Genomic DNA, 27,761 nt, shown 5'->3' with positions numbered 1-27,761 from the left:
AAAAAAATGTGGGCTGTCAACAGTTTCCCAAGCCAAGACATTGTTTTGCTTTTAATATTTAATATTTTCTTTTTCTCCTTGATTAATAATAGCTATGGGTTTTTTTCCCTTCCTAGGTGTGTTTGCTCTCTTCTACATCAGTAACAAGTTCCGAACATATCCCTTCACCTTCAAAGACCAACTCATTATTTCTTACAGTGGCCTCCGAGGAGCCAGCAGCTTTTCTCTTGCATTCTTGCTTCCAGTGAATCTTTTCCCCAGAAAAAACCTATTCATCACTGCGACCATTGTGGTTATATATTTCACTGTGTTCATCCAAGTATGTATATTTCTTAATGGATAACTTTCCTGTAATAGAGGTGACTGAAAGCTTCATAGTGAAAATTGCATTAAGTTCACTCTTAGTCTAGGACAAGTTATTGCATTTCAGGGCCATATTTAGCACTGTACTGTGTAATTAGCCTTTTTTAGAGCTTTTAGGTAATACAAAAATTCTGTATTGAAAACATGCATCTTTTAAAATATTCAGGGGAGAGGGCACTTGGTGTCCAAAATTATTTATGTTCATTCCACATGCATTTCCTGATGCTTCTAATTTAAGAAGTATTTTAGCTTTACCTTTCAGTACTGATTCATTCTTTATTTGTGGTGTATCTCAAACTGACGAGAAAACAGTATGCCTGTTCTGTGACAGATTTTGAATTTTATACTTTTATCTTTGTCTGTCTTGGAGACAAAATACAAATATTTTGAAATCCTTTGTAAAAGAATATTAAAAAAAATAAAGTGAATAAGTTGCATTTGTAAGTATAAGTGTTTACTTTAGATATTTGAGTTATTCCACCTGGCTTACTGCTGTACCTGGAAGAACTGAAACTTCTAGAGAACTCACATCCCATATTTTGCATTTTCCAATACCAAGGCCTCAGATCCTCTAGGGTGCCCATGGGGCACTATGCACTTTGATAAGTAAGACACTTAAGTTCCACCAGAACGTTTCAGAAAAAAACAATTTGTTTCTATTTTCTCTTTTAAAAGGTTTTTCTGTAGCAGTGCAGTAAAGAAATAGGAAAAACTGAAAACCGTTTTTAAGTGAAAAACCCCTGGAACGTTTAATTCTGAAAATATTGAAGTAAACGGTTTTAAGACTTCAAGACCTCACAAAGATAATTTTTCTTTCAAATGAGTCCTCTTTTGAAGACAACTGCCAATGAGTCAGTTACTTTACATTATTAGAATATGCTAATAAATAGAATTTCACTTAAACTGTCTTTAAAAAGTTTTTTTATTTTTAATTCTCTTCTGTAGCTCTCCATGTAAATAATGGTTCATTTCTGTGCTAAGACACAGCTTTCTTAACTGATAAAATTATCCCCTTTTGCTTTCTTTCTATTTTTGCCTAAAAGGTAATTAACAATTTAACTCATTATTCCAAATGCAGGGAATCACAATTGGACCATTGGTCAAATACCTGGATGTTAAAAAGACGAACAAAAAGGAATCGATCAATGAAGAAATTCATGTGCGAGTAAGTTTTTTATATCAGTGACCAGTATCCCAAAAAGAAAAGAACAGGTATTCCAAAAGAGCTGCAAAGAGGGAGTGACTTGGAAACTTGGCATTCAGTGCATTTGGATGCTCAATGCTTTTAAGAATGTGTGGAGGTAACCTAGGCATAATTTTCTAAGATCTTGTATTTCATTTATATTCATATTTGCTATCATATTATACTGTCATCCACAAGTGTCGTGGTGTAGTAGGTCCCTTATTTATTGGTACTTTGACCATGGGAGGACAGAAAGAGAAAGGTAATGTTTACCAAAGCACTCATTGTCCTTCCTAGCTGGATTAGACAGAAACATTTGTTGCCATCTTTTGACCAGTTCTAGACACTGAAGCCTTAAAAGTCTTCAATCCAGATTTATTGAACTGAATCAAACCATTGAACTGCAAACTTAGTTCCAAGTTATTCTGAGTAGTGATCTTTTATCCTCTCAAACATTTACTTCAGTTCCCAAATTACTATTATATAAAATAACAGGAAGTTGTTCAATCTGATTTAACACTACAGAAAAGCTATGTACATTTTTTCATTTCACAATAGGGAAAACGTTTGAAATTAGCAGAAACACTGTGTCTTAAAATGAAACACAGCAGAGACGTAAGCTGCAGAGACATTCACAAAATTAGAACATCTGAACTGATTTTGAATTTAAAGTGAATTTAATTCTTACTATCCGAACCTTTACAATGAACCTTGAAGAGAACTTGCATTTTAAAGCACCCCTTATGACAATATGTCTGTAAGAATTGGCCTTTTTCTGTCTCTATAGTGCTGGACAAGCACAAAAAAAGGACTGAAAGTAACAGAAGGTAGCAGTGACCAGTGTCATGTCATTCTGCAAATCCTCAGATTCACCTTACCTGTCAAGGTGAAGGTGTTGGTATGTGGCCCTGTGCCTCTCTCAGGAAGGCCACACATGAGGAGGGGAAACTTGGAGGGGAAACAGAACCAAGAATTTATATTTTGGGTTCAGTAGACAAAAATGACCCGACAATTTTTTGCATCCATCAAAACACTGCTACTGCAGAAAAACTGCCACAGTGGCATCTTTGCCTTGATTTTTAGAGAAATGTAGGTGCTTTCAGAATTAACTTACATGTTCCAATAAAAAAAATAAATCTCAAAATCATGTCAATAAGTGCATATTAGTGGTAACATTCTTTTTTCATAATGGCCACTTAAAATGTTTCCATGTTCTTTTTCTGTAGTTGATGGATCACTTGAAGGCTGGTATTGAAGACATTTGTGGACATTGGAGTCATTATCAGCTGAGAGATAAGTAAGTATCTCTTATTGCAGTCTAATATAATAAACTAACTGATCTATCACGTAAAATATAGTAGGTAAATAGAAGAGGAAATCATGTGGGGTCATGTGCTGTATCTCTTTTTAGAAACTGGATTCCTGAGTAACCATTAACTCTTGAGAGTGCAATGCTCATCCATTGCCTGCTAAATTGGATCTGCATAAGCAGAAAATAACCTTCAGAAAGAAAAACATAGCATGGGAACTCATGTTGCAGACATCAGACTGTGCAGAGCCTTGTATAAATCTGAGATCCCAGGAAACGCTTCTTTAACTCTGGATTTGGAACAAAAGCTACACATGGTGTCAGTGCTTCACTGACTTTTGCTGCAAGCCTCCACAGCAAAAAGGATCCCTTGCTGGTAGTAGAGAATCATTAAGTAGTCACCTGTCCTTACAGGTATTTGCATTCATTAACATCTAAAATAAGAGTGCAGAAGGGAGGGTTTGAATTGAAACAGCCACTAGCACAAGCAGATACTCTCAAGCTAGTCTCTACTCAGGAATGCAGGGCCTGCATTGTCCCTTCCACAAGCACAATGAAGTGGTTTTGTGAAGCTTTGCAGCTCTTCCAAGCTCTGCCCAGAAGAGACAGACCTACTGTTCCCTTTACCTTTTCCCTAAGGGAGTCCTGTGGACATGCTGGCCACCACCACAGCATGTGAACGGAAGTAGGGAAAAGGCTGATTTTTCTTTTCCCCAAACATCGTATTATGATGCTAAAAGTTATCCCTAGTTCTGCCTACGCTTCTGTCCTGCCTACGCTTCTGACCTTTCAGCATCAGATTCCAGCAATCCAGCCAAGGGTGTCTGCGGGGACATGTGGCAAGTCCTTCCAAGTTTCTCCCTATGGAAACCAGAAACTCAGAGGGGGAAGAGGATGACTAGACATCCAATTCTTGTTCCAGTAGGGAGTGATGATATAATGTACTAGTGCATACCCAGAATCTAAAATGTCTTCCTGGCTCTGAGCACAGAGATAGCTTTCGGACATCCATCTGCTGGGACCACACCACTTTGCAGCCAACAAACCAAACAAATCTCTGCTGGAGCAGTAAATCCATTGAAATAGCTGCATTTACACACATCTGTGAGTAAATGCTATCCATTTGTCCCATATCTACCTGATAGTTCTGAAAAGAGAATTTTCTCTGAACTAGCCATAAATGTAGTGTTTTGGTTCATGGACAGATTAAAAAAACAGTGTCTGAGGACATTTAATATAAGAAGATTGTATTAAAAAGTATTTCCTGTACTTTTGTATGCAACTTTAAAGTTGTGTACAGAATTAATTACCTAAGCAATGACAATCCAGGAGGCTTTTTGTTACACAGAGAAACATAAAGAGCTGCAATCCCCGTGCAAATATTTGTGTACCTTCCTCTGCTATTAATGAATAAAAAATGGCCTTTGCTAAGGAAAAAAAAGATACAAACCCTGTAGTGCTTTTCCCAGCATCGTGGAGCACCTTACCTTGCTGTGGTAAACTGTTCCTTTGAAAGAAACAGAACTGTTGCTCTGCTGAAGATCTGCTGTTGTTCTGCTAAATGTCTGCCTGAAAGCATGTACCTGTTCCAAGGCACCCACATACATTCACATTCAAATTATGCCACACATTAGCAATATTTTACAATCTGCAGCACGCAAGCAATAGTATTTTGGGGTCCTTTCAATTTCTCTGTTATTCAGCATACAAAGAAATGTATTTTCTCTGCTCTAATTGTCAGGATTCAAAATTATGAGCAATGTAATGGGCCCTAACTACTGTAACTGCTGGGCCACTTAGAGCCTCATTGGTGGCTGGCTGAATAGGCCAGGATTACAGTAAGAGCAGCTGCTGCTGTTATGTCCTTCTATAATACAACATTTGTACAAAAGCATGGAGACTGGCCGTATTCTTTTCTGACAAATGTGGCAGTGTAATATGCAAACATACACGCAGCCCTCTTTTTTGCTCTGATTGCAGCTTGTTTCTTTCTTTTGTCTAGCGGGCTCTGCAATCTCTGTGGACCAGCAGACTATGCCAAATATCCCCCTAAAGGTCTCTGCTCACCAGGCCTTCAGGAGTCCACAGGTGCCTTTAATTTGTATTCAGTTTCCACCACTGAATTGTAGATATATGCATTTGAATGAAGATCAGCTTGTACTGCAGAAATGAAAACATATTTCCTTTTCATCGCTTTGATTTTGGTATCTCTTTTGCAGATTTAAGAAGTTTGACAATAAGTATTTGAAGAAAATTTTAATTCGGGAGCACCAGCCCAAATCCAGCCTTGTGTCATTGTACAAAAAGATGGAGATAAAATTGGCCATTGAGATGGCTGAGAGTGGCATGAAAATTTCAAAACCATCCACTACTTCTTTACAGTGAGTACCAACCTCCTGACCCTTTGCAGAGTAGGGACAGGAGAACAGGGACAAAAATGAGGAAGTACCCAATGTATTCCATGACTTAATTGAAATGTAAGAAAAAAGAAGACAGTTATGAAAAGAGAAGGTGCAATTTGGTGTTCATCATATTAGTTCATCATATTTCCACTCAGAGAGTGAAAATTAAAATAATGGACATTTCCTGTTTCTTTTCCATGATGGGCAGTCCTGAAGAGGAATCTTGAGTCAGGAACAGAAGCCACTCCGGTTGCTTTAAGTCACAATAGTGGCTCAAGACAGATGTATTTGATAACTTACCTCACCAGTGGGTTTTGTTAATCCCTGCCAGGTGCTGAGAGACCTGCAGGATGGCTTAGCATAGAGGTCCTGACTCCATTGCCCCAGTCACAAATTTTTGCTGAGAGCAGATTTCTTTGTAGCATTTTCAGCTTTTGCTCCTCCTGTTAAACACTGAGAGCAGCCTGCCAAGAATGACTTGAGGATACTTGTGGTGGAAAATGCTGGACATGAACTGTCAATGTGCACTCACAGGCCAGAAAGACAACCATATCCTGCATCAAAAGTAGGATCAGCAGTTTGTGGGAGTGGATTCTCCCCTGCTACTCTGCCCTTGTGAGACCCTACAGTGCTGTGTCCAGCTCTGGGGTCCTCAGTACAGGAAAGACATGGACCTGTTAGAGCTGGTCCAGAGGAGTGCCACAAAGATGATCAGAAGGCTGAAGCACCTCTCCAAGGAGACAGAGAAGGCTCTGGGAACACTTGTTTGCAGCTTTCCAGTACTTAAAGAGGGCTTACAAGGAAGATAGGGACAGGTTTTAGTAGAATTGTAGCAGTAGGACTAGGAGAAGGTAGGTTCAGACTAGATACAAGAACTTTTTTATTATGAGGGTGATGAAACTCTGGAACAGGTTGCTTTGGGAGGTGGCAGATGCTTCATCCCAGGAAACATTCAAGTCTGGGTGTGATGGGGCTCTGAGCAACCTGACAGAGTTGAGGATGTCCCTTGCTCATTGTGGGGGGTTTGGAACCAGATGCAAGGCATTCTATGATTCTATCAAACAATAATGCCACTCGGCATCAGACAGACCAGGGGACAAAACTGGTGGGATCTCCAGAGGGAACAGAGGGAAAAACCCTCTAGGAGAAAAGTTGCACAAATCTTCCATCCTGCATACTATTACTGATGTGCATGTATTTACGTGCCTTGCAACACACTGTCCAGAGCACAGCTACTGCTGCAGGCATTTGCTTCCATAATTTCTTTCCTGGGTTCTTGTTGACCACTGTTGCTGCAGTTGCCGGTTCTTTTCTGTTGCATCCTGAAACCACTCTCCATTTTGCAGCAGCTTCTGGTAGGGTCTAGCATATTACCTTTTTTGAATGATGATCTCTCCCAATAATAGAAAATCCAAATATCAACTGGATATTACATTAAAATCTTGCTTAAAACTCTGGCTTAATCATGTCATGATCAATCTGCTTTCTTGTACTGATGTCGACGTGCAGTGTAAGACCTGCATGCTCTCTAAATTTAGAGACCCTTTTCTCTCTAAATTATTCTTTGCTGAATGGATGATATTAAAAAAACACTGCATGTATGTCAGGCTCCTTTCTGTCTGCTGTAATTCCTTAACCATTCTGAGCCAAGAGAAAATGTGCAAGACTGATAGACAATCCATGGCAATCAAACCACATCCCTCTTCTTTTCTCGAGGGAATGAGAAAATAAGGCAAATTGCTCCAGCATAGTTCAGAAATTTTCTCCTGAGCTGAGAATTTAGATTGAAAAATATTCTTTAATAAACAGCTGATATGATGGACTGATTTTTGCCATCTCTACCCTGGCTATAATTGAATTTTGCTGTGCATCAGCCTCTGATGAGAAAGCCTTTTCAAAAATGAAGTGTCAACTTCAGAAAAACAGCCTGTGGCTCCAAACCATTATGATCTTGCAGGCTGTGAGAGTGTTCTAGGAAAATACACCTTTCCCCACCTCTGTTCATCGATGAGTGTCTGCTGTTGAGCACTGCAGGAGACAGGATATTGAGCTAGTTGGTGGATCTTTGGTCTGAGCCAATACAGCAGTTCTTGTTGTCTTTCCCCACAGGAATTAAATGGACCTGTGTAAAAGGTCTCTAAATATATTTATAAATTGTCTGATTCTTGTCTTTGATTCAGCGTGTACCTAAAGTCCCTGTCTTCAGTGAAGATACAAAACTCTGACCATAAACAACAGAAGATTTGAAATAAAATTCCAATGTACGGCATGTAAATCATTATTAGCAGTGCCAGAGTAGTGAGAAAGCTCTCACTCACACTTCTGATCAGTTTTTTGCAGCCTTTATGCACACAAGGAGATTTACTTTATAAGAATCAAAGCAGATCTTCAATGCTGTGAATTAGAGAATTGCATTCATGCTGGTGTGATTCCTGCAGGTGGAGTGGGTGTCCAATTTACAGTATTTCCAGTGTGCAGTGAGCAAATTTGCCCATGGATTGTGCAACAAAGAATCCACACTGGAATGAAATCAGAGCATTAGGTTACGATATTTTGGAGAATATAAGCCTTATAAATAAGGATGGAAATGGCAAACATGGAGTCTAGGAGATATTATCAAAACTGAGGGTTTATGGCTGGTTTTTGTAGGAAATATGACCATTAGAGAGAAGGAAGTTTGGTACTGAGTTTACTTAATGCTGGCTTCATATTGCTGCAATATTGACTTTGGTAAATCTTAGAATATATCAATACAGTACAGATCAGAACCAACTGCTGTGTTGTCATTTGTGGTGGTACAGTTATGAGAAAGTGGTGCCCCAATAATGTTATTCACAGGACAAGTGAAGATTAATGGAGAGTTTACAAAGTTCAAAATTTTAGATATAATATGAAAAAATAATATTACACAGATTGAGCAAGTATCAGTGTATTGAATATCAACGTATCAAATATCAAGTATCTCCATACTGAAGGAAGAAAGAAATAATCATGGCAGTCATTACAGAGAGATAGTTTTCATGGCATATTATAATTTTTTCTTCACAAATATTGTTCTTTGTTGTAACATATTGGAAGATTCAATAAGAACAAAGAAATTTTTTCAATAAGGATTACTTTATGGGTTTGGTAACATACTGAACATGTTTGGGGTTTTTTGAAAGCCTTTTCTTAATGTATTGCAAAATGTAAAAGCAATCTGTTCCTTACTACCATATACGTGCACTGTTATCAGTTGGGTAGGTTAATTTCCAATCCCATGAAAAGGATGACGGTTTTTTATTTGTGCTCCAGAACAATACAGATAATCTTCATGCTATTTTTTATCTTGCTACCCCAGCTCAACTGAGACTCAAGCAATTTTATTTATTCTATTTAATTCACTTTAAGAGCAAAATAATAAGATATGAAATTACTTAGAACTGGATACTTCTGTGCTGGCATGTGGGGAAAGTCAGGTATGCAACTGGAAAAGTAGAGATAATCTGATAATCTCCCCAGTGGAGTCAAGTTTTTCCCTGTTTAGATGCTTTCCCCTGTTTATTCCCAACTGTAAGGTATAAAGACCCTGTGGACACACTCAGTGAAGCACAAAGCAGGGAAGCAGTTGCTCCCTGGGATGTCAAAGCCACCTGCAGCAACTATTCCAGTTCCATTTGCATTACACAAATGAGCCAAGCCTGTGTTTTAGAGACCAATACTAGATGATAGTCCCCAGGGCTTGTGCTTGTGTATATTTCCCCAGCTCTACCTAGGGTCTCCCTGTTGTCCAAAGGGACATCAGAGAGGGGCTGCTGACAGCAAGGAGTCTGGTTTCCCTGTGTGGAGGGCAGCCTACACGGGCTGTGTCCCAGCCTGAGACACACCACACCCAGTAGGGAGTAAAGGCGCAGTGCACTCAAGCCTGAAAAACTGGTAGCATCCCCAGATCCTCTCAGTGCATCTCTGAGAGCTGAAAGCAAGTGAAAAAGAAACCAACCAAACAATGCACCCACCCACTCAGCCTGGAATTGGGTGATGGTGAAGGTCTTGTTTTCCCTAATGGTAAATAACTAATTTTGTTGTTATTACAGTTGTTGAGAATTGATGAATGTCAATTAAACATTTGATGGGAAGGATTTATTCCTTCAGTCCCCTGTCCCTGATTTATTCAGGGGCAAGATAAGATTGCTGGTCAAATCCAGAAAGGCTGTCCTTTTCTGTCACACTGGTTTGCCTGCATCTCAGTGACAGACTCATGGGTCACTCATGCTTCAGTGAGGTCCTTAACCTGTTGCTTATCCCAGTCCCAGATCTAATACTACACCTTAACCTGTTGTTAATTTCCCTCTTCGTTTTTATTTAACAGAAAAAAAAGTCAGGTCTCTGTTTTAGTCTGATGGCAGAATGAAAACACATTTCAAAACCTTGAAATATATCAGGAATTAATTCTTATATTCCACGGGCTTTGGACAGGGGCCAGGGCACCAAGGATCACTGTCTACTTTATGCTAGGCAGTAAAATATAGAATCCAGGTAGTTCATGTTGGTCCTACAAGTTTTCAAGATGTTCATGGTAGATTATAGAACAAAACAATAGTAATATTGCTAAACCAGAAGTAATTGCAAATTCCAACCTTCTTCCTATGTTTACATCACAATCACAGTTTAGCTTGAATCCACTGTCCTTTGCCATTAAAATTGTTAAATTTATTTTAGACGAAGTGTGAGGTAGATGCACACAAAACTCTGGTAATACTGTTCATAGATCATTCATAGATCATTGATTTTTAATTGCACATTTTACAGACAACACTTTAAGGACATCACTTAGCTGAAAAACACCACTTGCAATTTTTTTTTTTTTTTTAAGAGGCAAGAAACAAAATGGAGAAAGGAAAAATTCAGAAACAACAAGACAAACTGATTCATCCTGGATGATCACTGTCTATTTCCCTTTCTTTTCCTGGGAATTCATCTGAACACTAACTCTCACAGTGATTGACTGATGTAGTGAAACCCGATAACATTTCACAGCAGCCCTCCTCCTCTGTTTTGCTAGTGAAAAAGCCAGGCAGCTACAAGTGACTGTGGGCTTGTTCAAGTTTTTTTAGAGACACAAAGATGACTATCTTTTAGGTGGTTCTTTAATTTCAAATGCAGAAACAGGTTCAGTAGCAAGGAAACTCTTGCTCTATGTTCTTCTCACCACAGGGCACGTCTCTCAGACTTCATAATTAATATACTCTTTTGCTCTTAAGGATTTTCTTCACTTTCTCAAAAGAGTAAAAACCAGTAAGACGGCAAGGCCCAGACTACTGGACCATGCTGAGGTTTTTGTTCAGACAGAGGAGGAAACTTGCAGCGCTTTCCTGGCCTAATCCTGAAATAGGAACTTCCTTCTGGAGGTTTAAGAAAGAGGAGTTTCTGCTGCCAGCTGTATGAGGGCTTAATTTGACTACACACTATATGGATAAAACCAATGAAAGAGCAAAATTTGACCTTTTTTTTTTGTTCATCTTTGGATGATTCGCAGGTGTTGCTGCTCACTGAAAGGCTCCATGTAGCCTTCTTTTCTAGCATTAAAAATAGTCCATGCATTATTTAATGGGATTAGTATTTAATCAGCTCATTAATATCCTATTTAATTTCCCCTTTTATTTACAGGAGCGGCAGGAAGCAGCGTGCACACAGGCTGTCCCCGGCAGAGGTGGAGGCCATGAGGGATGTCCTGGCACACAACCTGTACCAAGTGCGACAGAGGGTGCGTGAGCCGCGCTCTTTGCAGGCCGCAGCCCTTGTTTGCCCTCCCCGTACCGCGGCCCCGGGCACCGGCTGCGACCTGCGAGCCCGCGGCCGACCGGGGAGGGCAAGGAGGGAAGAATCCTGGGCTTGCTTGCTTTTTTTTTTTTTTTTTTTTTTTTTTTTTTTTTTTTTTTTTCTCTCCCCATCAGCTTTTCACCCTGACGGCAGCGCGAAAAGCCAGGGAAAAATCCATGTCTGAGCTGTAGAGGTCAGGCTTCCCTCGCCGCACGGCTGTCCGGCGGCTGGCCGGGCTCCGGGAGCGCAGCCTTGGCCCTGGCAGCGCTCCCGCAGCAGCAGCGAAACTCCGCTGCGGGGGCGGGCGGGGCAAACAGCGCGCAGCCCTGCGTGGGAGCGGCATTTACCCGCGCCGCAGGAGGAAAAAAAACGAAGGGAAAAAATTTTTCCACGTCCTCCGAGCTTCATTTTATACGTTTAGATGTTTCCCCCCCTCCCCAAAAGTGGTGTGATAATACCTCAGCGGGGATTTGTTTTGCAGAAATTCGTAGTGACCCTGATGCAGCCCAGGGTATGGTATCTGCTTAATCCAGTCTCGGGCACTGAATAGACAATTGAGAGCACGCCCACAGCAATGAGTGGGAGAGAATACATTACAGTAACCTTGAAATCATGCCGATAAACAAGGCTAACTCATGTAACACACGTGTACTAGAAAATGCTAGGGCCTGCTCATTTAAATGTGGCATTATTAATATGTTATTCATTCCTAACGTTGTTTGATTTGCTGTGGCTAATTATCCTTATGATATTAATTTCTTATCTTACCAGCAACAATTTGCATATATAGTTATCTCTTAGCTTACTGAAATGAACTCTCTCTCTTCAAAATCAATTACAGTAATGACTATTTGTGCTAGTAATTTCCTATGTAGTATTGAGAATAGTGTGCTTTTGGAAATGAAAGATTGGATGGAAAGCAATGCCACTTCTAATACTCCTTTTCAGCTCTGAAAAGCTCTTGCTCCCCAGACCAGCTTTACAAGGACCCTAGCAAATGAAACTGAGATCAGATTCTACTTTTTAAGGGGGATTATAAACTTCAGTGAATTTTTCTCTTTAAGGCAGATAATTATTTCTGTCATTTCACTAGATGCATACGATAAACTAAAAAGCTTGTCTTAAATGATGCTCAGTTTAAGGGTAATAGTAATTTGTAGTTTGTCCAAGCATGAAAAGGAAACTCAGTGTGCATCTTATTCTGGAGATTCATTGTTTGTTCCTGAGTGCATCTGAAGCTTGCTCCAGGCTCAGTAATATTAGTACCAAAGCTCAGAGCTGAGTTAACCAGTTCTCTCTTTCTTGGGACCTGCCTTATATCTGCAGCTCCCAACTACACTTGATGAGGTAAGAGATGACAAAGACAGGACAAGTGCAGAGATGATAACAGCCTTCATAGGTAGGTATATTTTATATACCTGCACTTTGAGCAGGTAAGAGTCTATTAAAAATGGCATCAAAATGCAGCCCTTGAGGTCTGAGACTTACAGCTCTGTTCATGCTTCCTCCCGTCTTGCTCTGCAGCAGTGAGATTTGTGCATGGCTGCATTTTGCAATGTGATACCAAAGAGATCTGTGTTGGGTCAGTGGCCGAGCTGAGGCAGATGTTCCCTTGGCCCTGTGATTGATCAGACTGATTAACATTGCAAATGCACCGAAAATGACCTGGCTGCATTTTCTGTTTCAGGCACCAGCATACAACCGGCACAATCTTCCTACTGACACAAGTGAGAAACAAGCGCAAGAAATCCTCATCCGTCGGGAACACAGCCTGAGGCAGAGTTGCAGGAAGGGAAACAGCTTGCCTTGGTGTAGACCGGTACCTGTTATCCATCTACTATATATGTAAAAGTGTCTTTGCTTCTCTGTAAATATGGAAAGACACTGGTTTTAATTTGCTCTTCGCTGTAATTGAAATGGATATTTTCCTGGTGTGCTCATGCAGCACTTATGAAGAAAGAGCTTCACTTGGCATGTGAGCAGCAAAGTTTTCATGTCCCATCTCTATGCATTGGTCAGAAATCGGCTACTCTGGCTGTATGTAGTAAAATAATGTAACTTGCATTGATTTTGCATGTGCAAAGTATAGTGTAATCAAAAAAGGCCTGATGCAAAGCCTCTGGCACGTTGATGATTTGGGTTCTCAATCAGTAAGAAATTTGTCTGACCAAAGGTGGGCATTGAACAGCACAGACATTTATAGCTGAGATAATCATGGTTAAGGAAGAGAAATAAGTTCTTGTTGGATAGGTTAGTTGTATTCAAATTTTTCTCCTGAAATACGAATGATGAATCTTAGAAGAACATGTTTTTCTCTGGTGATGGTGAAAAACCCTTTGGCTGTTATATCAGACAGACATTCTCACTGGAGCTGACATTGAGTTCTACCATCCAAACCAAGCATTGGTCTTATTCATACCTATCAAAATTCGGCTGTAAAGGTGCAGAATATTGCCATAAGTCTTTACTGTTTCACCAAGTTAAGTGCCAAGTGGAGGCAATCACAGGCACTGGACACACTTCTGTCTCCCACACAGATTAACACCACAGAAGTACGCTACTTCTCCTTGCCTCAGGGTCCACACCAGCCCACTAGAAGAAAAGCCAGGCACGTTACTTTTACAGGTAATGGAAGTGTTTTACTCTGTGTCTACTCCAGCAGCAAAAGAAACTTGGCCAGTTGTTTGGTGGATTTAACAGTACCACATGCACATTCCCATGGAAGTGGAAAATGGCCTCTTTAAATGAGCTACACCCTTCTCTCATTTTTTGTTAATCTATGTTGTTTATATGATCATTACTGCAGCAATTTCTGTTTTGTTCCAGCACCTCCTGCTTTTCTCTTTTTTCCTCTTGAACAAATATTCCTGGGATCCCTGCAGTTCCATCTGGCCGAGCTCAAGAACACAAATTAGCCATTCCCCGCAGCCCCACAGACAGAGCTGTATGCAAAATTATTATGTAGCCCAGTCCAGGTGAGACTGATGGAGCTCCATGCCCCCAGGTCCTGCAGGTACCAAGACTCGGTATTCCCAACAGGCAGCCCCACACCAAAATTCAGTGCATGAGTACACACAGCCAGACACAGAGAGCAGCACAGACATGGCACAGAGCTCACACAAATGCAAACAGCACTGATGACCTCATCCTTTTCCCCTCTCTGGCTGGTGAGACTGATAGACTGTTAATGAAAAATTATAAATACATACATGCTATCTGAATCTTCAGTAGCTGGCCTGAGATACATGCTCTGCTCAGTAGCTGGCACTGGACCTTCCATCTGCACATTTGGTGGCACTTGGGCAAGCAAGTCCCTGGGGACACAGCCCCCTAGCAGCTGCTGGTACACAGACCTACACATGCACACAGAGACATGGTCTTACACTCTACCTCATGTATTGCAGGACCCTCCAGTAGCTGGCCTTGGGCAGCCAGTCTTCCCTGGAGCAACTTCCTGGATCCCCTGGTCTCCTCTTGCCTCACACACAGGGACACACACATGCAAACCTGTCTCTTTGGTATCCAGACTGGTTTGCATGTGTGCATTTCCATCCATTATGGCCTTACTAGTAGACAACCACAGATCCCATGGTCTCTTCAGTCACTGCTCTGGACCTCCTGCTCCCTCCAGTAGTCAACCTACAGGCCTTCTGTTCTCTTCAGTCTTTGTTCCAGACTCGTGGTTGCTCCAATAGGCAGTTCCCAAGCCTCTCATCCTACTTAATGGCTGCTCATGCTTGATGATTTCCAGCAATTTTGCACTGACAGATGCACCCCAGTCCCTCCAGCTGCTGGCACTCAGGCTCCACACACACAAGCACACAGTATGGGGAGCTGCTGACAGAGGAACACAGTCAGAAGTGTAGTCAAATGAAAAAACAAGACAGATTGTGTTGATCAAGTGCAGGGCTTTACTGGACATATGTACTGACTGGCCCTTTTTATCCTCTTTTTTCCTGTATTTCCTGCACTTTTTTCTCCCTGGATTTCCCAGGTCTCTTCCTTTCACTGTCTTTCACTGTTCCTGCCTTAAATGCTCTATTCAAAGTCTTGTATGGGCACCCACATATGATGACAGCAAAACGGAAACCCATAGGATCTACTCAGAGATAAATGCTACTCAAGCGGATTTTTTTGGTCTTGTTTATCAGGACATCTTCACAGGAGATATGTGTCTTTCTAAAAGAGTTAAAGTATTCCACACAGCAGTCTCAGACCTAAAAGCACTGCAGACACTTTCAAGGAACCAAATGCTGCTATAGGAGGTAGGCATATCATTTTAGTGATAAAAGAGCTAAATCCTGAAGCAGTGAATGCAAGTACTTTTTTTTCTATTAGATAGGCCTGAATTTAAGCTCTGTCTTGTAATCTATCCAAATAAGTAACTTGTTGGTCCAGGCTCTGGCCCCACCTTCGGGCCATTGTGTAGCATTAGCACCACTTTAAGTGTCTTCAGCAGGAAAAAGCCACCCTAAAGTCCTCTTATAAACTGTTGGGATGAGATAAATTGCACTTGGAAACTAAGAAGAGAAGTACTCAGTGTGTAGGGAATTAGTGACAACCTCATTCATGCACACCTGCATTTTCAGAGATAAATGTCATCTCTTTTGTCTATGCCTGGAAGAACTTCTGGAAAAAAATCTTCCAGCAAGCTTGTTTTACGTTTGATATATAGCACGTGCAGAAATTTTAGTAAAGGGTCTGAAATGACCACAAATAGATCCTTAAGTCACCTATCAGCTCTTTCTGCCACACATATAAATGAATTGTCCAGAGAGGTTGTTGTTGCCCAGACAAATGATGGATTCCCCATTCCTGAAGGTGTTCATGAGCAAGTAGATGTGGCTGAGAAACCTGATTTAGTGGAAGGTTCCCTGTTCATGGAAGGGGGGCAGAAGTAAGGGATCTTAAAGGTCCATTCCAACACTAACCAGTCTATGATTTTATTAATTATTTCTTTGGCAGTATATATAATTCATACTTTGTAGCAGTGATGTGCCCAAAGAGCTAAGTAGAAGCCCTGGAAATCTGAGAAATCCTATCGTGCTTGGGGTGTAGTATGTCCATGTGGTCTATGAGCAGCAGTGCTTTACTGTGCCAACTGTGAAATAAACGTTAGCTTAAAATAATTTAATAGTTATGGATCTGTAATAATTTCTTCAATTTTGAAACTGTGACTATAGTCAACACATGTGTACTTTAATTGTAGCAGGATTTGGAATAATTTTACTGTTCATAGACCTTTGTATTTATATCCCAGATCCTCCTAGCTTAGATTCTTAGGAGTTGTTTCTTACATTAGCTACTTTCCTACTGTGTAGTTAGACTACAAGCAGCTTTAGGAAAGTGAAAAAGTATATTCTATAAACTTATCAGGATGAGAATGCCAGTTACTGGCCTCTTGCAGGCACATTTTTACAATCTACCTGTGGCAAAGCAAGCTGGTAGGAGCAAAGCTGACACACCCAAAGTAATCAAAGCACCCCTGGTTTTAGATGAAACTGTTCTCTTCCCACTTATTAGTCACAGGTCACTGGCAAACTTGATTTTTGATTGACCAGAATTTTCTCCTTTATCTCATTTTTGTTTTGTGTTGTGGGTTTAAAAATGCTTTTTAACCATGTTACTAGGTACACTTGTGAAATTTTAGGAGAATTTAAATTGCATAAAGGAACGCTCTTACGTTTCACTTTTGCAGTGAAGGCATTGGGCAGGTCTGTGAGACACCAAAAGGTAGGTGAATGTGCTCATATTCTGGGGTTTCAGAGCTGAGATGAGGCAAATAAAATCTTTTAAACATCAGCTTAGAGATGAAAATTAAAAATCAGGGCTCTTTTTAGTTCTTGACTGCCTTCATATTCTATAGTAATTACTTAAAATGCTTCAGTTCCAGGGTATTGTATTGAATACCCTTTATCTCTCCTTTCTAATACCATGGCATTTCTCTCTTCTCTTCTTTAAAAAATGAATTATTTGTCTATTTAGATCAGCATAGAAGTGGCTCTGATGATGCATTGCCGTTAACATCGAGGTCCCAGCCCCGCCTACGGCCACTGGAAGCAAAGCAGCACGAGGAGCTGATTCCAATGGCACACTTGGACAGACGAGCTGGTCCATGCAATCTGTCAGGTCGAAGAGGAAATTCAATCAGGCGTCATCGTTTCACCAGAGCAGACAATCCAGCTCCAATGCCAAAGGCTCGGTTCACTGTCAGAGAAGTGGAGGAGGATGAGTCAGAAGAAGAGACAGAAACAATGGCACCAGCCAGGCCATTAGTTATATGAGGAGCAGACATCATCAGTGTTTGCATCTCTAGGGCCCCTGCTGCACTGCTTCAAAACTAACAAAGCTTTTATATGAACCAAACTATGATTTTCCTCTGGGGACCAGTGTACTTGCTCTCGTATCACTTTCAAGGGTTGTATTAAGGTACTTAGTGGCTCAGAGAAGACTCAAATTCTTATTTGCTAATATCAAGCTTTCTTTCCAACAAAACACTGTAGGAAAGAGGAGAACATGATATTTGTAGGAGTTTAGACGTGGATTTAAACAGCGGTAGTTGGGTGCATGAAGTGCTACGGATGAAAGCTGAAAATGCCTTTGTTTTATACTGTGGCCTGCACCCAGAAGTATATAAAGGTGTCCCTGACATGTGAATGCACAGATTGCTTACCTCAACTAGCACAGAGCTTTCGATTTCAGATCAGAATCAGCTGCATTCTAGGGAAGAGTTAAAAACAGAAAGGCTTTTTAGGGCATATAAATGTCACTGAAGATGCCTAAGCAAGACCTTAAGTCAAAAGGAACAGTGAATGTTTTAAGCACTTGGGAACCTCTCAGTAACTCAGGTTTTAGCTCTGCAAAAATGTGTAAAGTCATCTACTGTGATGATCCATGACTCCAGCTACTAAAGTAAATTTCAGTATGTAGACTCCTATTGCTCACCTACAGTTGTTTTGGATGAATAAAGGAGGTATCCTTGTATGTACAAATCCAGAGGAGTTTTCAGGCAGGAGTGCCATCAGGATTTTATTTGTAAGCATGGAATGGCAAGAACATACACAATATTTTTGTGATTCAGCAAGTGGGAAGCTTCCTTGTAAAGTATCTAATTTCTCCATTCCCCACTCCCACCTTGTGTGCCCAAATGCATGCACCATTCTTCACACTACAACTGGACCAGCAATGCAGATAGAAAACAAGAAATTGGGATTAAAGGTGGAGGGAGTGTAATCCTGTAACCTGCTGTCTAGTAGGAAAGAGAGGCCCTGTGTTTGCCTCCCAGCTTTTTGTAGTGTCTTCCTATATGTTATACAGAGAAGATTTTCTCTAAAAGAAAGCAGAAATAACCAGAGGGATGCGCACTACATCGCTTGAACTCCCAACCTTTCTATGGAGCTCCCTTCCAAGTGACCCTGTGTGCCCATGCTCCACTCTCAATGGTGGGTCTCCCTAGCAGCAGGAGAAGCAAGAAGTATGGTCTTTAGTAAGTTTAGCTAAGTCCCAGACACCTAATTTCTCTGAAGAAGTTCCTTTCTGTAGAATGGAAGCAGCATTGCCACTGTCTTCTGTGTATTGGCACTGTAATTGAGCTGATTTTATCCAAACGGATGAATCCAAAAGTCCATAAACCCAGTCTTACAGCTGCATTGAAGTCAAATCTGTGGTTAAGAAATGCACCAAGTTGAGTCACATTTTTGTCAAGTTTCCTCCTGTTTTCTCCATTCAGACCTTGCTCAGGGTCTGTAAATGCTACTCTAAGAGTCAAAGATAGCAGTGCTCCTTGCATGTTTCTCTTTTTTATATTGCTGGTATTGCTTGTATGTCCTGGTCCATAAAATAACTTATTTCTGTAAGTTATGATTTCACATTTCTTACAAAGGCTTTCTGATTCAGGACAGAATCTAAACCAACAAACATGAAAAGCACCGCCAGAGGAAGAAAGCCCTGCAAGCCCTTTTCCCCATTTTCTCATGTTTGCAGCTTTTATGCTTAGCAGGTTATAATGAATCATCTGTACTGAAACTGTACAAAGCTTTATGAAACTTGAGTTCTGTTTGTATTTCCTTATTGTGCCAGAGAAATTATATGACTTCCTTTTATGAAAACAGTGGTACATTATTAAAACAGGGTAGGATTTTTCTTCTGTACTGATACCGAATTAGCAATGAAATACAGTTCTGTACCTGAAAATCAACAAATAAACCCAGCTCCACCAAAGGAGGAAGTGCTCTATAGAGTTTTTAAACAAAAGCCTTGCACCAGATCTCAGTCCTACAGCAAGTTATATTGACATATCATAAATCTAAATTAAAACATGCTATTAAGGGAAAGAGTTATTATACAAACTCAGGTCTTAAATTGCACTGTGAGCCACATGGTTGCCACATGATATCTAATTGAGGGCAAAATTAGTACCCATATGATGTGGTCTTAGGCTGCAGAGGTGCATGGAGTGGGGTGACAGAGGTGTGAACAGAGGCTTCTGCATCACAGAGTTGTGGGGGATTAAGATCTCCAGAACTGGCTGCTGGGTGATAGGAACTGCTGGCAATCCCTGGGGACAGAGAGAATGTGGAAATCTGAAAGAAAGATGAAGAAGGGATAGTGTCTCATTTTCCAAGGGAGGCTCATGAGAAGCAGCTTTTATGGAGGAATTACTGTGAGCTGCAAATTCAGCATTTCATCTTTAAGAAGATTTAATCAACTAATTGTTTGGGGGAACTGGACAGAGACAGACTCTGTGAGACAAGGATTAATGGGATGTCAGGAATGGCGTGGGAAGGGACCAGACACACATCATGAAAAAGAGGAGTGTGTGCATTTTGGCCAGGGTATGTTTGACAGATATGCTCAAAATTGACTCCTAAATTCCTTAAATATTGTAGAAGTTGTAGAGCATTGTATAATTACCCATTAGAAGTAGGGAGCAAAACATTCAGTTTCTAATTATGGGTTTATATTGGGACTAGAGAAAAATAATAAAATACTAAGAGAATTAGTGCATAGACAGAGTCAAATCTCTCTCCTTTGCTTCATTCGTAATCTTCTTGTTGATGAAATCAGTGACCCAGAACTTCAGAGAGTGTAAAGCTGTAGAGAAGTTAGAAGTTAATAGAGTGCTTTCAGATTTTGCAGACTAGTTCCTAAACTTGTAAAGTCTATTTTTAGTTTTCATTCCTAGCAATTAGTATATAGTACTGGAAGAAAATTTCCTTCTGTGCCATTAGTTGCTGGTAATGGCTTTTCTGGCCATCAGCCAAGAAGCAATGCTGCAGATGCCTATATAAAATATGTTCTAAAATATAATGTTGCCCATTTTTATTTTTTTTCGTAGTTATTTTTTGTGGACAAAACAGTTCTCCTGAAAGAAGCACATTACTTATATTTTAAATAGCAATAACTACAGCAATATCTTATTACAAGTAACTTAATCCATGTCTATAGGCTTTCAGGCCTCACCATAAATAAAGCTGAAATGGTTTAGGGCATGAATTTAAATCCAGTGTGTGGGCATTCTTAAGCTCTTGAACCTGGGTCACATCCAGGAACCTTGTGCTGATAATTTACAAAGGTAAGTTAATTCAAGACCTCTTTATTTTATTTTTTTTAGGCTGGTAGAGTGCTATTTACTCAGGAATTGAAATTTCACACTGATTTAAGGTAAACTGGCACAGGAAATGCATGCCCAGAAGGTGAAGAATATTATTTAAAATCCAGAGAGGAAATAAGGGCTCAGAAAATGAAGACTATTTCATTGGCAGGACAGGTGAGTTTCAGGAAAGAATAATAATTAATAGCCTTTACTCTTTACACTTTAGAGAAAACAGGAGATATACCATGTGGTGGCTTAAGCCCAGCTTGCAACTCAACCCCATGCAGTCACTCATTCCCTCCCCTTTGGTGGGATGGCCGGGAGAAGTGGAGGAAAACCTTGTGGGTTGAGATAAAGGCTTTACTTTAGTAAGTAAAGCAAAAGTCACACACACAAGCAAAACAAAACAAGAAATTCATTCACCACTTGCAATGGACAGGGGTTCAGACATCTCCAGGAAAACCAGGCTCCCATAAGCATAACAGTGACTTGTGAAGGCAAAACTGTCCTCCCCTTCCTTCCTATTTCCCCAACTTTATTGCTGAGCATGACACCACATGGTGTGGGATATCCCTTTGGTCACCTGGTGAGCTGTCTTGGCACCCCCAGCCTGTTCATTGCTGGGTGGGGTGAGGGGCAGAACAGGTCTGTGTTCTGTGTACACAGAAGTCTGTGCAAGCACAGCTCAGCAATAACAAAAACCTCCTGTTATCAACACTGTTTCCTGCACAAAACCAAAATACAGGCCCATATGAGCTACTATGAAGAAAATTAACTGTATCCCAGCCTACCTACCTCACTCCTGAACAGAACTTGTTAATCAATGAGAAAAATAAGACAAGAAAGACAATCATAATGAGAACATATTTTAGGAGCAAAAGCAACAATGTTCAAACAGAATATTGCAGAAAAAGGGAGAGATTTATTGAGGTCAGTGATATGTTGTGAGGAGCTGGCAGTACTTTCATATTTATTGCACAGTGATTAAGTGTTAGACCTTGTTGCTCTTCCTGCAGCTATTGCTTTTCAGTTACTATCCCTGGTGAGTAAGAATGTGTAGTAAAAGAAGAATCTCTCCCTTTGAGAACTTAGCAAGAAGGATGCAGCAGCAAGCGGAGTGCCAGCAATCAGGACAAGATAGCAGCTTGTGCAGGGGGCATCCAGTTGTGATGGATGTTACATCCAAGTAAGGGTGCACTGGAAGAAGGCATTGTTGTGGTCTCTCTTCAAGGGACAGTGGTACCCACACCTGAGCAGTCAGGGCTGCTGCCATCTGTACAGCACGCACGGGGAAAACTGCTGCTCACAGGATAATGCCAGCAAACAGGATAGGGAAGGATGCTGTGAAATACCCAAAAGAGTTTCTGAGTCACACCAGGGGAGGACACTGGCAAAAAGATGCAGAACCAGGGGCTGGGGAAGGCAACTCCCCGTGGGGCAGGGCTCAAAACCCCAGTGAATGGAGCAGGCATGTGTCTATTGCAGCCAGAGAGAAGAAGCTGCAGCGGATGGAAAAGAACAAATGTCCCAGCGGGAGTTCTAGGTGGACTGATTTAGTGCTGTGTGTGTGCCAAGGAGGTACACTGGCTTCAATGACAAGAGTTCAGATGTGCTCAGAGCAGCAAAGGGAAGCTATATGAGATTCGGGAAAGTAGGTCAGAGTTTAAGGTTGGAGAGGCTTATAGTGATCATGTTTAGTGTGAGAAGGATAAAATTCATATTTATGAGAGAGGTAGTCAGAGAAAGAGGACCAGTGATATATGTAGGAGAAACCATCAAATTGTTGTGGATGCAAAACACAACCTATAAGTAGATGAAAAAAATGAAGAAGAAAAAAACAGAAGATGAAAAAAAATGGTGAAATGTTCCGTATTTTCTTGCTGGTGTGTCGGTTTTGAGAACTAACACTTTCAAGGTTTTTTTCTGCGGCCCAAAAACTTAGATCCCAAAACCTCACATTTTATTGTCATATATGAGTGGAAACTACTATTTAAAAGCCTGACAGTGACTGGAAAATAGCAACAAATATTTTCAAACTTCCTTTTTTCCTATGCACTCTTTAAAAATTTTTCTATTTACATATGTACATAAAACACAAACACTGAGAGTGGAAAATCAGATTACCTTATCTTTATATTTTGTTTACTTTTTAGGTAGGACAATTATATTGATTGTTTTGCCAAACTCACTATACTTAAGAACCTTAAAATTAGAGATGTTAGGTTTATGAGTAATGTTCAGAACCAGTTAAAATGACTGGAAGTCTATTGAGCTAAGTTGCCTAGTAATTTCATTTTGAGAATCTGTCTCAGTGTTAATCACAAGTGAAACTCCTTTTTCTTTCCTTTGGTTTCACAGGTGTTAAATTTCAAAAGCTAATATTGATTCTTGTTTATTTCTGGTCCACCCATCCTTATGGAAAAATTTGACTACCTTTCAATCTTAAGAAAAGTGACATGGACTGAAGAAAACAATGAAAACTTATTTTCAGAGTTTTCTTTGGCAGGGCAGATTGCAGCCACGCCAACAGTGAACAGCTGGTCAGGAGCAGACAGCCAAACTGAACATCACACCTTACTTACTTTTCTGCCATCCTTGTGAGAGAAACATAAGAAAAAAGAAGGATCTGTGAAGAATAGCCACAGTGAGCTATGGGCACAGGTATTAGTCATCTGCAACATCTCTTTCACATGTGCAAACACAGGTCAGGTTATTAGACATCTGCTCAATGCTTTCTCATCAATAACCTATTCTGCTAAGTATAAAATTATCATAAAAGATGCTTGAAGTTAAACTGCTGGCAGCTGTGCCAGGTATTAATTTAGAGTCATTATTTGGTACTAAGCCTAGGACCGTTTGCTCCTTGTTCTAATGAATCATCAGCAGTGATAAGGGGTGAAAATAAAAAAAATTTAAAAAGAGACTTTGGTTCTTTGACCCCAAATCTACCTTTACTTCTCTTTGGTTTTCAGATGACTGAAACCTACGGAAAGGAACAAGGAACAGACTGAAGCTTTTCATTCATCTCACACCACAATAAAGGAAAAAATTCACACAGAATTTGTTTGTGCACTGCTTCAAGCCAGACATGAGAAATTGCTGCTTACAAACACCCAGTGTCCTAAAACATGTCATAAAATTTTGCCATACTTAAGATACATGTAAAAAATATATATAATGTAAAAAATAATTTTCCACTTATTTTTCCCTTGTACATTCACTGCTGTTCCTTTCAAAAAAATATATATGCTCTGCATGTTTTTCTTAGTTCCAAGAGCTGGTGACATGGTAGGAAGTGAATATACTATGGCAAACACACCTTTTTCTTGGAAAATGGAACAGAAACTCTTGGAAGCTGCACCTCTTCCATTTTGGTCTGATGGGGATGGGAAGCTGGAGATGTTTAGCGCAGGTATTAGAACTGGGACAAATCTCTTAGGGCTGAAGGCACTCAGGGCTAAGGCATATACAGATGCCACAAGCCATCTTTGGCCACATTTGGTAGAGGAGCCACTGAAGCTCTTTGCTCCCTGGATCAGCAGCCAGAGCTTAGAGAGGCCCCTTGGGGCACCTTTAGGGCAGCTGGACAGAACCCCTGGGGCTGAAATTGGTGGGGATCTGCTCAAGGCAGCAAATGGCATTTGGGGCATAAATTGATTGAACATCTGGATGGCTACCTTGGTCACTACCTGATAAACAGCTCTGCCTCCACTGACTCCAGTGATTGCTGAGACACCTACCCATGTGCAGACACCTTAGTGGTGAACATATGAATGCAGCTTACTGTGCCTGAATTAGTATTCCACTGACCTGATCCTTTTGGCACTTATGAAAGGAAAGTGTCCTTTCAAAGAAAGGCATTGTGACTGCTTTATCTTTGAGATAAATCTCTTTTTTGTCCTCAATAAATTAAGCTATTTCTACATGTACACATAGAGCACATATACACAGATATAAATATACATATATATGTATATATCTCTAACAATGTCTTACTGTGTGCAACTCCTATATTCTCTTCATTTCTAAAAGACTCTCTGTCTGCAAGTCTATTTGGCTCTGTCAGCTGTAATGCCTTTAGTGATGGAAAATTGCAAGGCTCACATTACTGCAGCTTCAGATGGACTCTTTGGCTTGAACTCCACCTAATAATAAATATTCCAAAATCATTCCTCATCATTTTCATAAGTATGCAGACAGATTCAAATGAAAGTGATGACTGCTGACAAAAGTCTTAGCAATTTGAAGGAGTTTTTTCTTGTTTTTCCTTAGTATAGAAATGCCTGATACTGATTTACCAAGAGCTGCAGAGCAAATAGAACAGCTGGTACCAAGATTGGATTCACATGTCTTGTTCCTAGGTAATGTAAAGAAGGATAGATGTAGTGACCAAGCACAAAACTTCATACAAACAAGTTTGCATGAATTAGGTTAAGTTTCAAAGCTCAAATGAGCTCATTTTATTATTATTATTGTTGTTATTGGTGGGGTTTTGTTTTAGTTGGTTTTGATTTGTTGGGCTTTAGCCTTCCACTATGTGCAAATTTTCCTGTAGTAATTTTTCTGTCTCAAAAAAAATGGATAAACTAAACTTCTGCTAGATAACAGCGTTAATTATGCTTTATCTGCTGGAAGAGGAACACTTTCACCAAAGAGGAAAGGAGCTGCAGTGACCTCTGTTGATGGAATTAAGCAATGTGTTTAAAGAGCCAAAAAGGAAAGGCGACACATTCAAATCCTCTGCTGTAAATCAATAGAACAAAAAGCAAGCTGTGCTAAGAAGAAACAACTTTCAGGCTGAATATGAAAAAGATTGACATGCACACAACACCCACTGAAGTCAGAAACACTATCAAAATAATCACCTTTTTAAAATTATTTAAAAAAAAATTGTTCAGTGTTTTTTTGGTTTTGTGTGGGATTAAAAACCATTGGCATAGAGACGGAGGGCATAGCACAAAAGGGAGATGTGGGGTTTTTGAAGTGCTGTAGTGCATTCCAGCAGTTTATATCACCAAAAGAAAACATTTTGCCTCTATATATTACGTGATCAGTTCTTAATTTAGTGATCAGTTCCCCATGCCAGACTAACACAGGGTATTCTTGAAGTTTTGAGGCAAAGAAGCTCTCCAGTTGGCAGGCTGCCTGTGGCAGAAAGAAATATCTAGGAACTGTCATGCCTTTATGACCAAGAATTTGGAACGTGTCTTTATGGGCTAGTTCTGATACAGGAAAATAATTAAACACGTAAATACCCACAAGGATCTGGACTTTAATGCTTAACTTCAAGGTTGGAGGAGTCTCATTACAGCCAAACATTTAAGGATTCATTCCATATGAATAAAGTTATTGAAATCAATAAGAAAGCTTCCATTAAGAGCTAAGTAGTTTGTGGAAATAGGAGCAGTATGTCCTTAATTTTTTCAGACTGGGGCCTTAGCTAAGGACTACTCAGTATTAAACAGAGGCATAATTGTGGGGTAGGGCTTTGTGCTCTTAAAGTTATTTTATGTTTCCAAACGGCCCAGTAAACAATTGGTACCCACACTCTTTGCTTTTCCAGGAACCACAGGGATAGAAACTGGTATTGGTTTCCTTCAGTGTTAGGTGTTATGGTAGGTCTGACCATCATCACCAAGATGGAATTCTTCCCAGTTCAGGTATTTCAGTTTGATAATGCCTCCACCAGAGCCTGAGAAGTTTTTTCTTTTTAGTATACTTTACAGAACCACTGCTGTGCCTAAAACATCCTTCTCACGAGAGACAAATGGATATTGCTAATGACTTTTTAATAGTATCTACTATGGTATTCTCATTCAGGATTTGTAGAGAATGATTTCTGCAAGTGAAAGGAGGTTAAAATACCAAGTTCATTCTGTTTTTTTATAAAATATACGAGAAAATCTACATAATGAAATATCTTATTTTAATATAGATAAATATAACCCCCAAAACAATAGACCAGTGCACTATGATAGGATATCATTAACTAGATATTAATTGTGTACTTGGTCTGTCAGTCTAAGAATATCAAGATAGACAAAGTGTAAAAAATTAAAATCTATCCCAGTTTGCATATGTTATAGAGGCCATAAATATTATGATATCTTTATGCAAATTTCAGAGCAAAGCCAAATACTTATGGCTGCCTCTTTGAGAACTACATGCTGCTGGGCATGAAGGAAGTATTGATGTGTCTTCTATATATAATTAATTATTCTGGTGAAGATCTTAATTGACTGCTGAGAAATTATGTCTAGATATTGTCTCTGCACGAGTCTGACAAATTTTTGTTCACAGTGGCCAGGATATGAGGTATAGCTGGGTGGTAGGTCAGACCAAAGATTTATTTTCCTCAATATATTATCATCCTACACAGACCTCTACATTTTAAAGGACACCAAATTCCCACTCAACATGCTAAATATAAACCAAGAAATGACTATTCCTGGAAGAGTTTACATATTAAGTAAATAAATTCTATGTTAGACTAGCACATAGAACCATTCTATATAAAGAATGATTTTTTTCTGCTAATTGTTATCTCATGGTATGGATTTTTTTTATGTTGCTTGTTCCTTTGACAAAAGGAACTTTTGTAATATTGTACATAGCTGCAACTTTTGCACTGAGGCTGAAATCACCTATGTTCTGACATCTAAGCTAAAACTGAGCTCCATTTCCACATGAATTAGCATTGTGACCTCAGATATCATTTTAGGAAGCAGGTTGTGACTTGAAAGGAATCAAAATATCTTATTGCTGCTTTCTACTGTGCATTCTTATTACCCAGCATTCAGGATTTATAATTTAGTTCTTTTCCAGTTTAATTTTATAGTGCATTTATGAACAAGTTCCTGAGCTGTTATTTATGTACCAGTCTTTAGAGGTCATCTCTCTTGGCTTATCTTATAGAAGAGAAAGGAAAAAGTCAGCAGTCATCTTTTTTTATATCTGCAAAAGTATCTTTTTTCATACAATTATAACTGTTTGACAGGAATTTGCTCAAAGTTAATGAATATCTTTGGATAGAGATTAAAAATGGAAAATTACATCTTCAGAGATGTACTTTTCTTTAAATTACTAGTATGTGAAAACTGTTTTGGAACT

General features: G+C 39.8%; 1 protein-coding gene across 1 annotated transcript in view; it reads left to right on the top strand.

The window, feature by feature from the left end:
* Nucleotides 1–17,340, top strand: part of SLC9A4 (solute carrier family 9 member A4) — a 30,914-nt gene extending 13,574 nt beyond the window's left edge. Inside the window, exons 5-12 of the mRNA XM_041468537.1 lie at nucleotides 117–319; nucleotides 1,442–1,528; nucleotides 2,773–2,843; nucleotides 5,075–5,236; nucleotides 10,904–11,000; nucleotides 12,744–12,875; nucleotides 13,594–13,681; nucleotides 17,042–17,340. Coding sequence (XP_041324471.1) covers nucleotides 117–319; nucleotides 1,442–1,528; nucleotides 2,773–2,843; nucleotides 5,075–5,236; nucleotides 10,904–11,000; nucleotides 12,744–12,875; nucleotides 13,594–13,681; nucleotides 17,042–17,340 — 1,139 coding nt within the window. The remainder of the gene's footprint in view (nucleotides 1–116; nucleotides 320–1,441; nucleotides 1,529–2,772; nucleotides 2,844–5,074; nucleotides 5,237–10,903; nucleotides 11,001–12,743; nucleotides 12,876–13,593; nucleotides 13,682–17,041) is intronic.
* Nucleotides 17,341–27,761: the final 10,421 nt, after the last annotated feature.

This window comes from Pyrgilauda ruficollis, unplaced genomic scaffold (genome assembly GCF_017590135.1).
Source record: "Pyrgilauda ruficollis isolate IOZ18807 unplaced genomic scaffold, ASM1759013v1 scaffold22, whole genome shotgun sequence".
Taxonomy (NCBI): domain Eukaryota; kingdom Metazoa; phylum Chordata; class Aves; order Passeriformes; family Passeridae; genus Pyrgilauda; species Pyrgilauda ruficollis.
The sequence above is the reverse complement of the archived record's forward strand: the minus strand, read 5'-3'. Positions and strand labels throughout refer to the sequence as shown.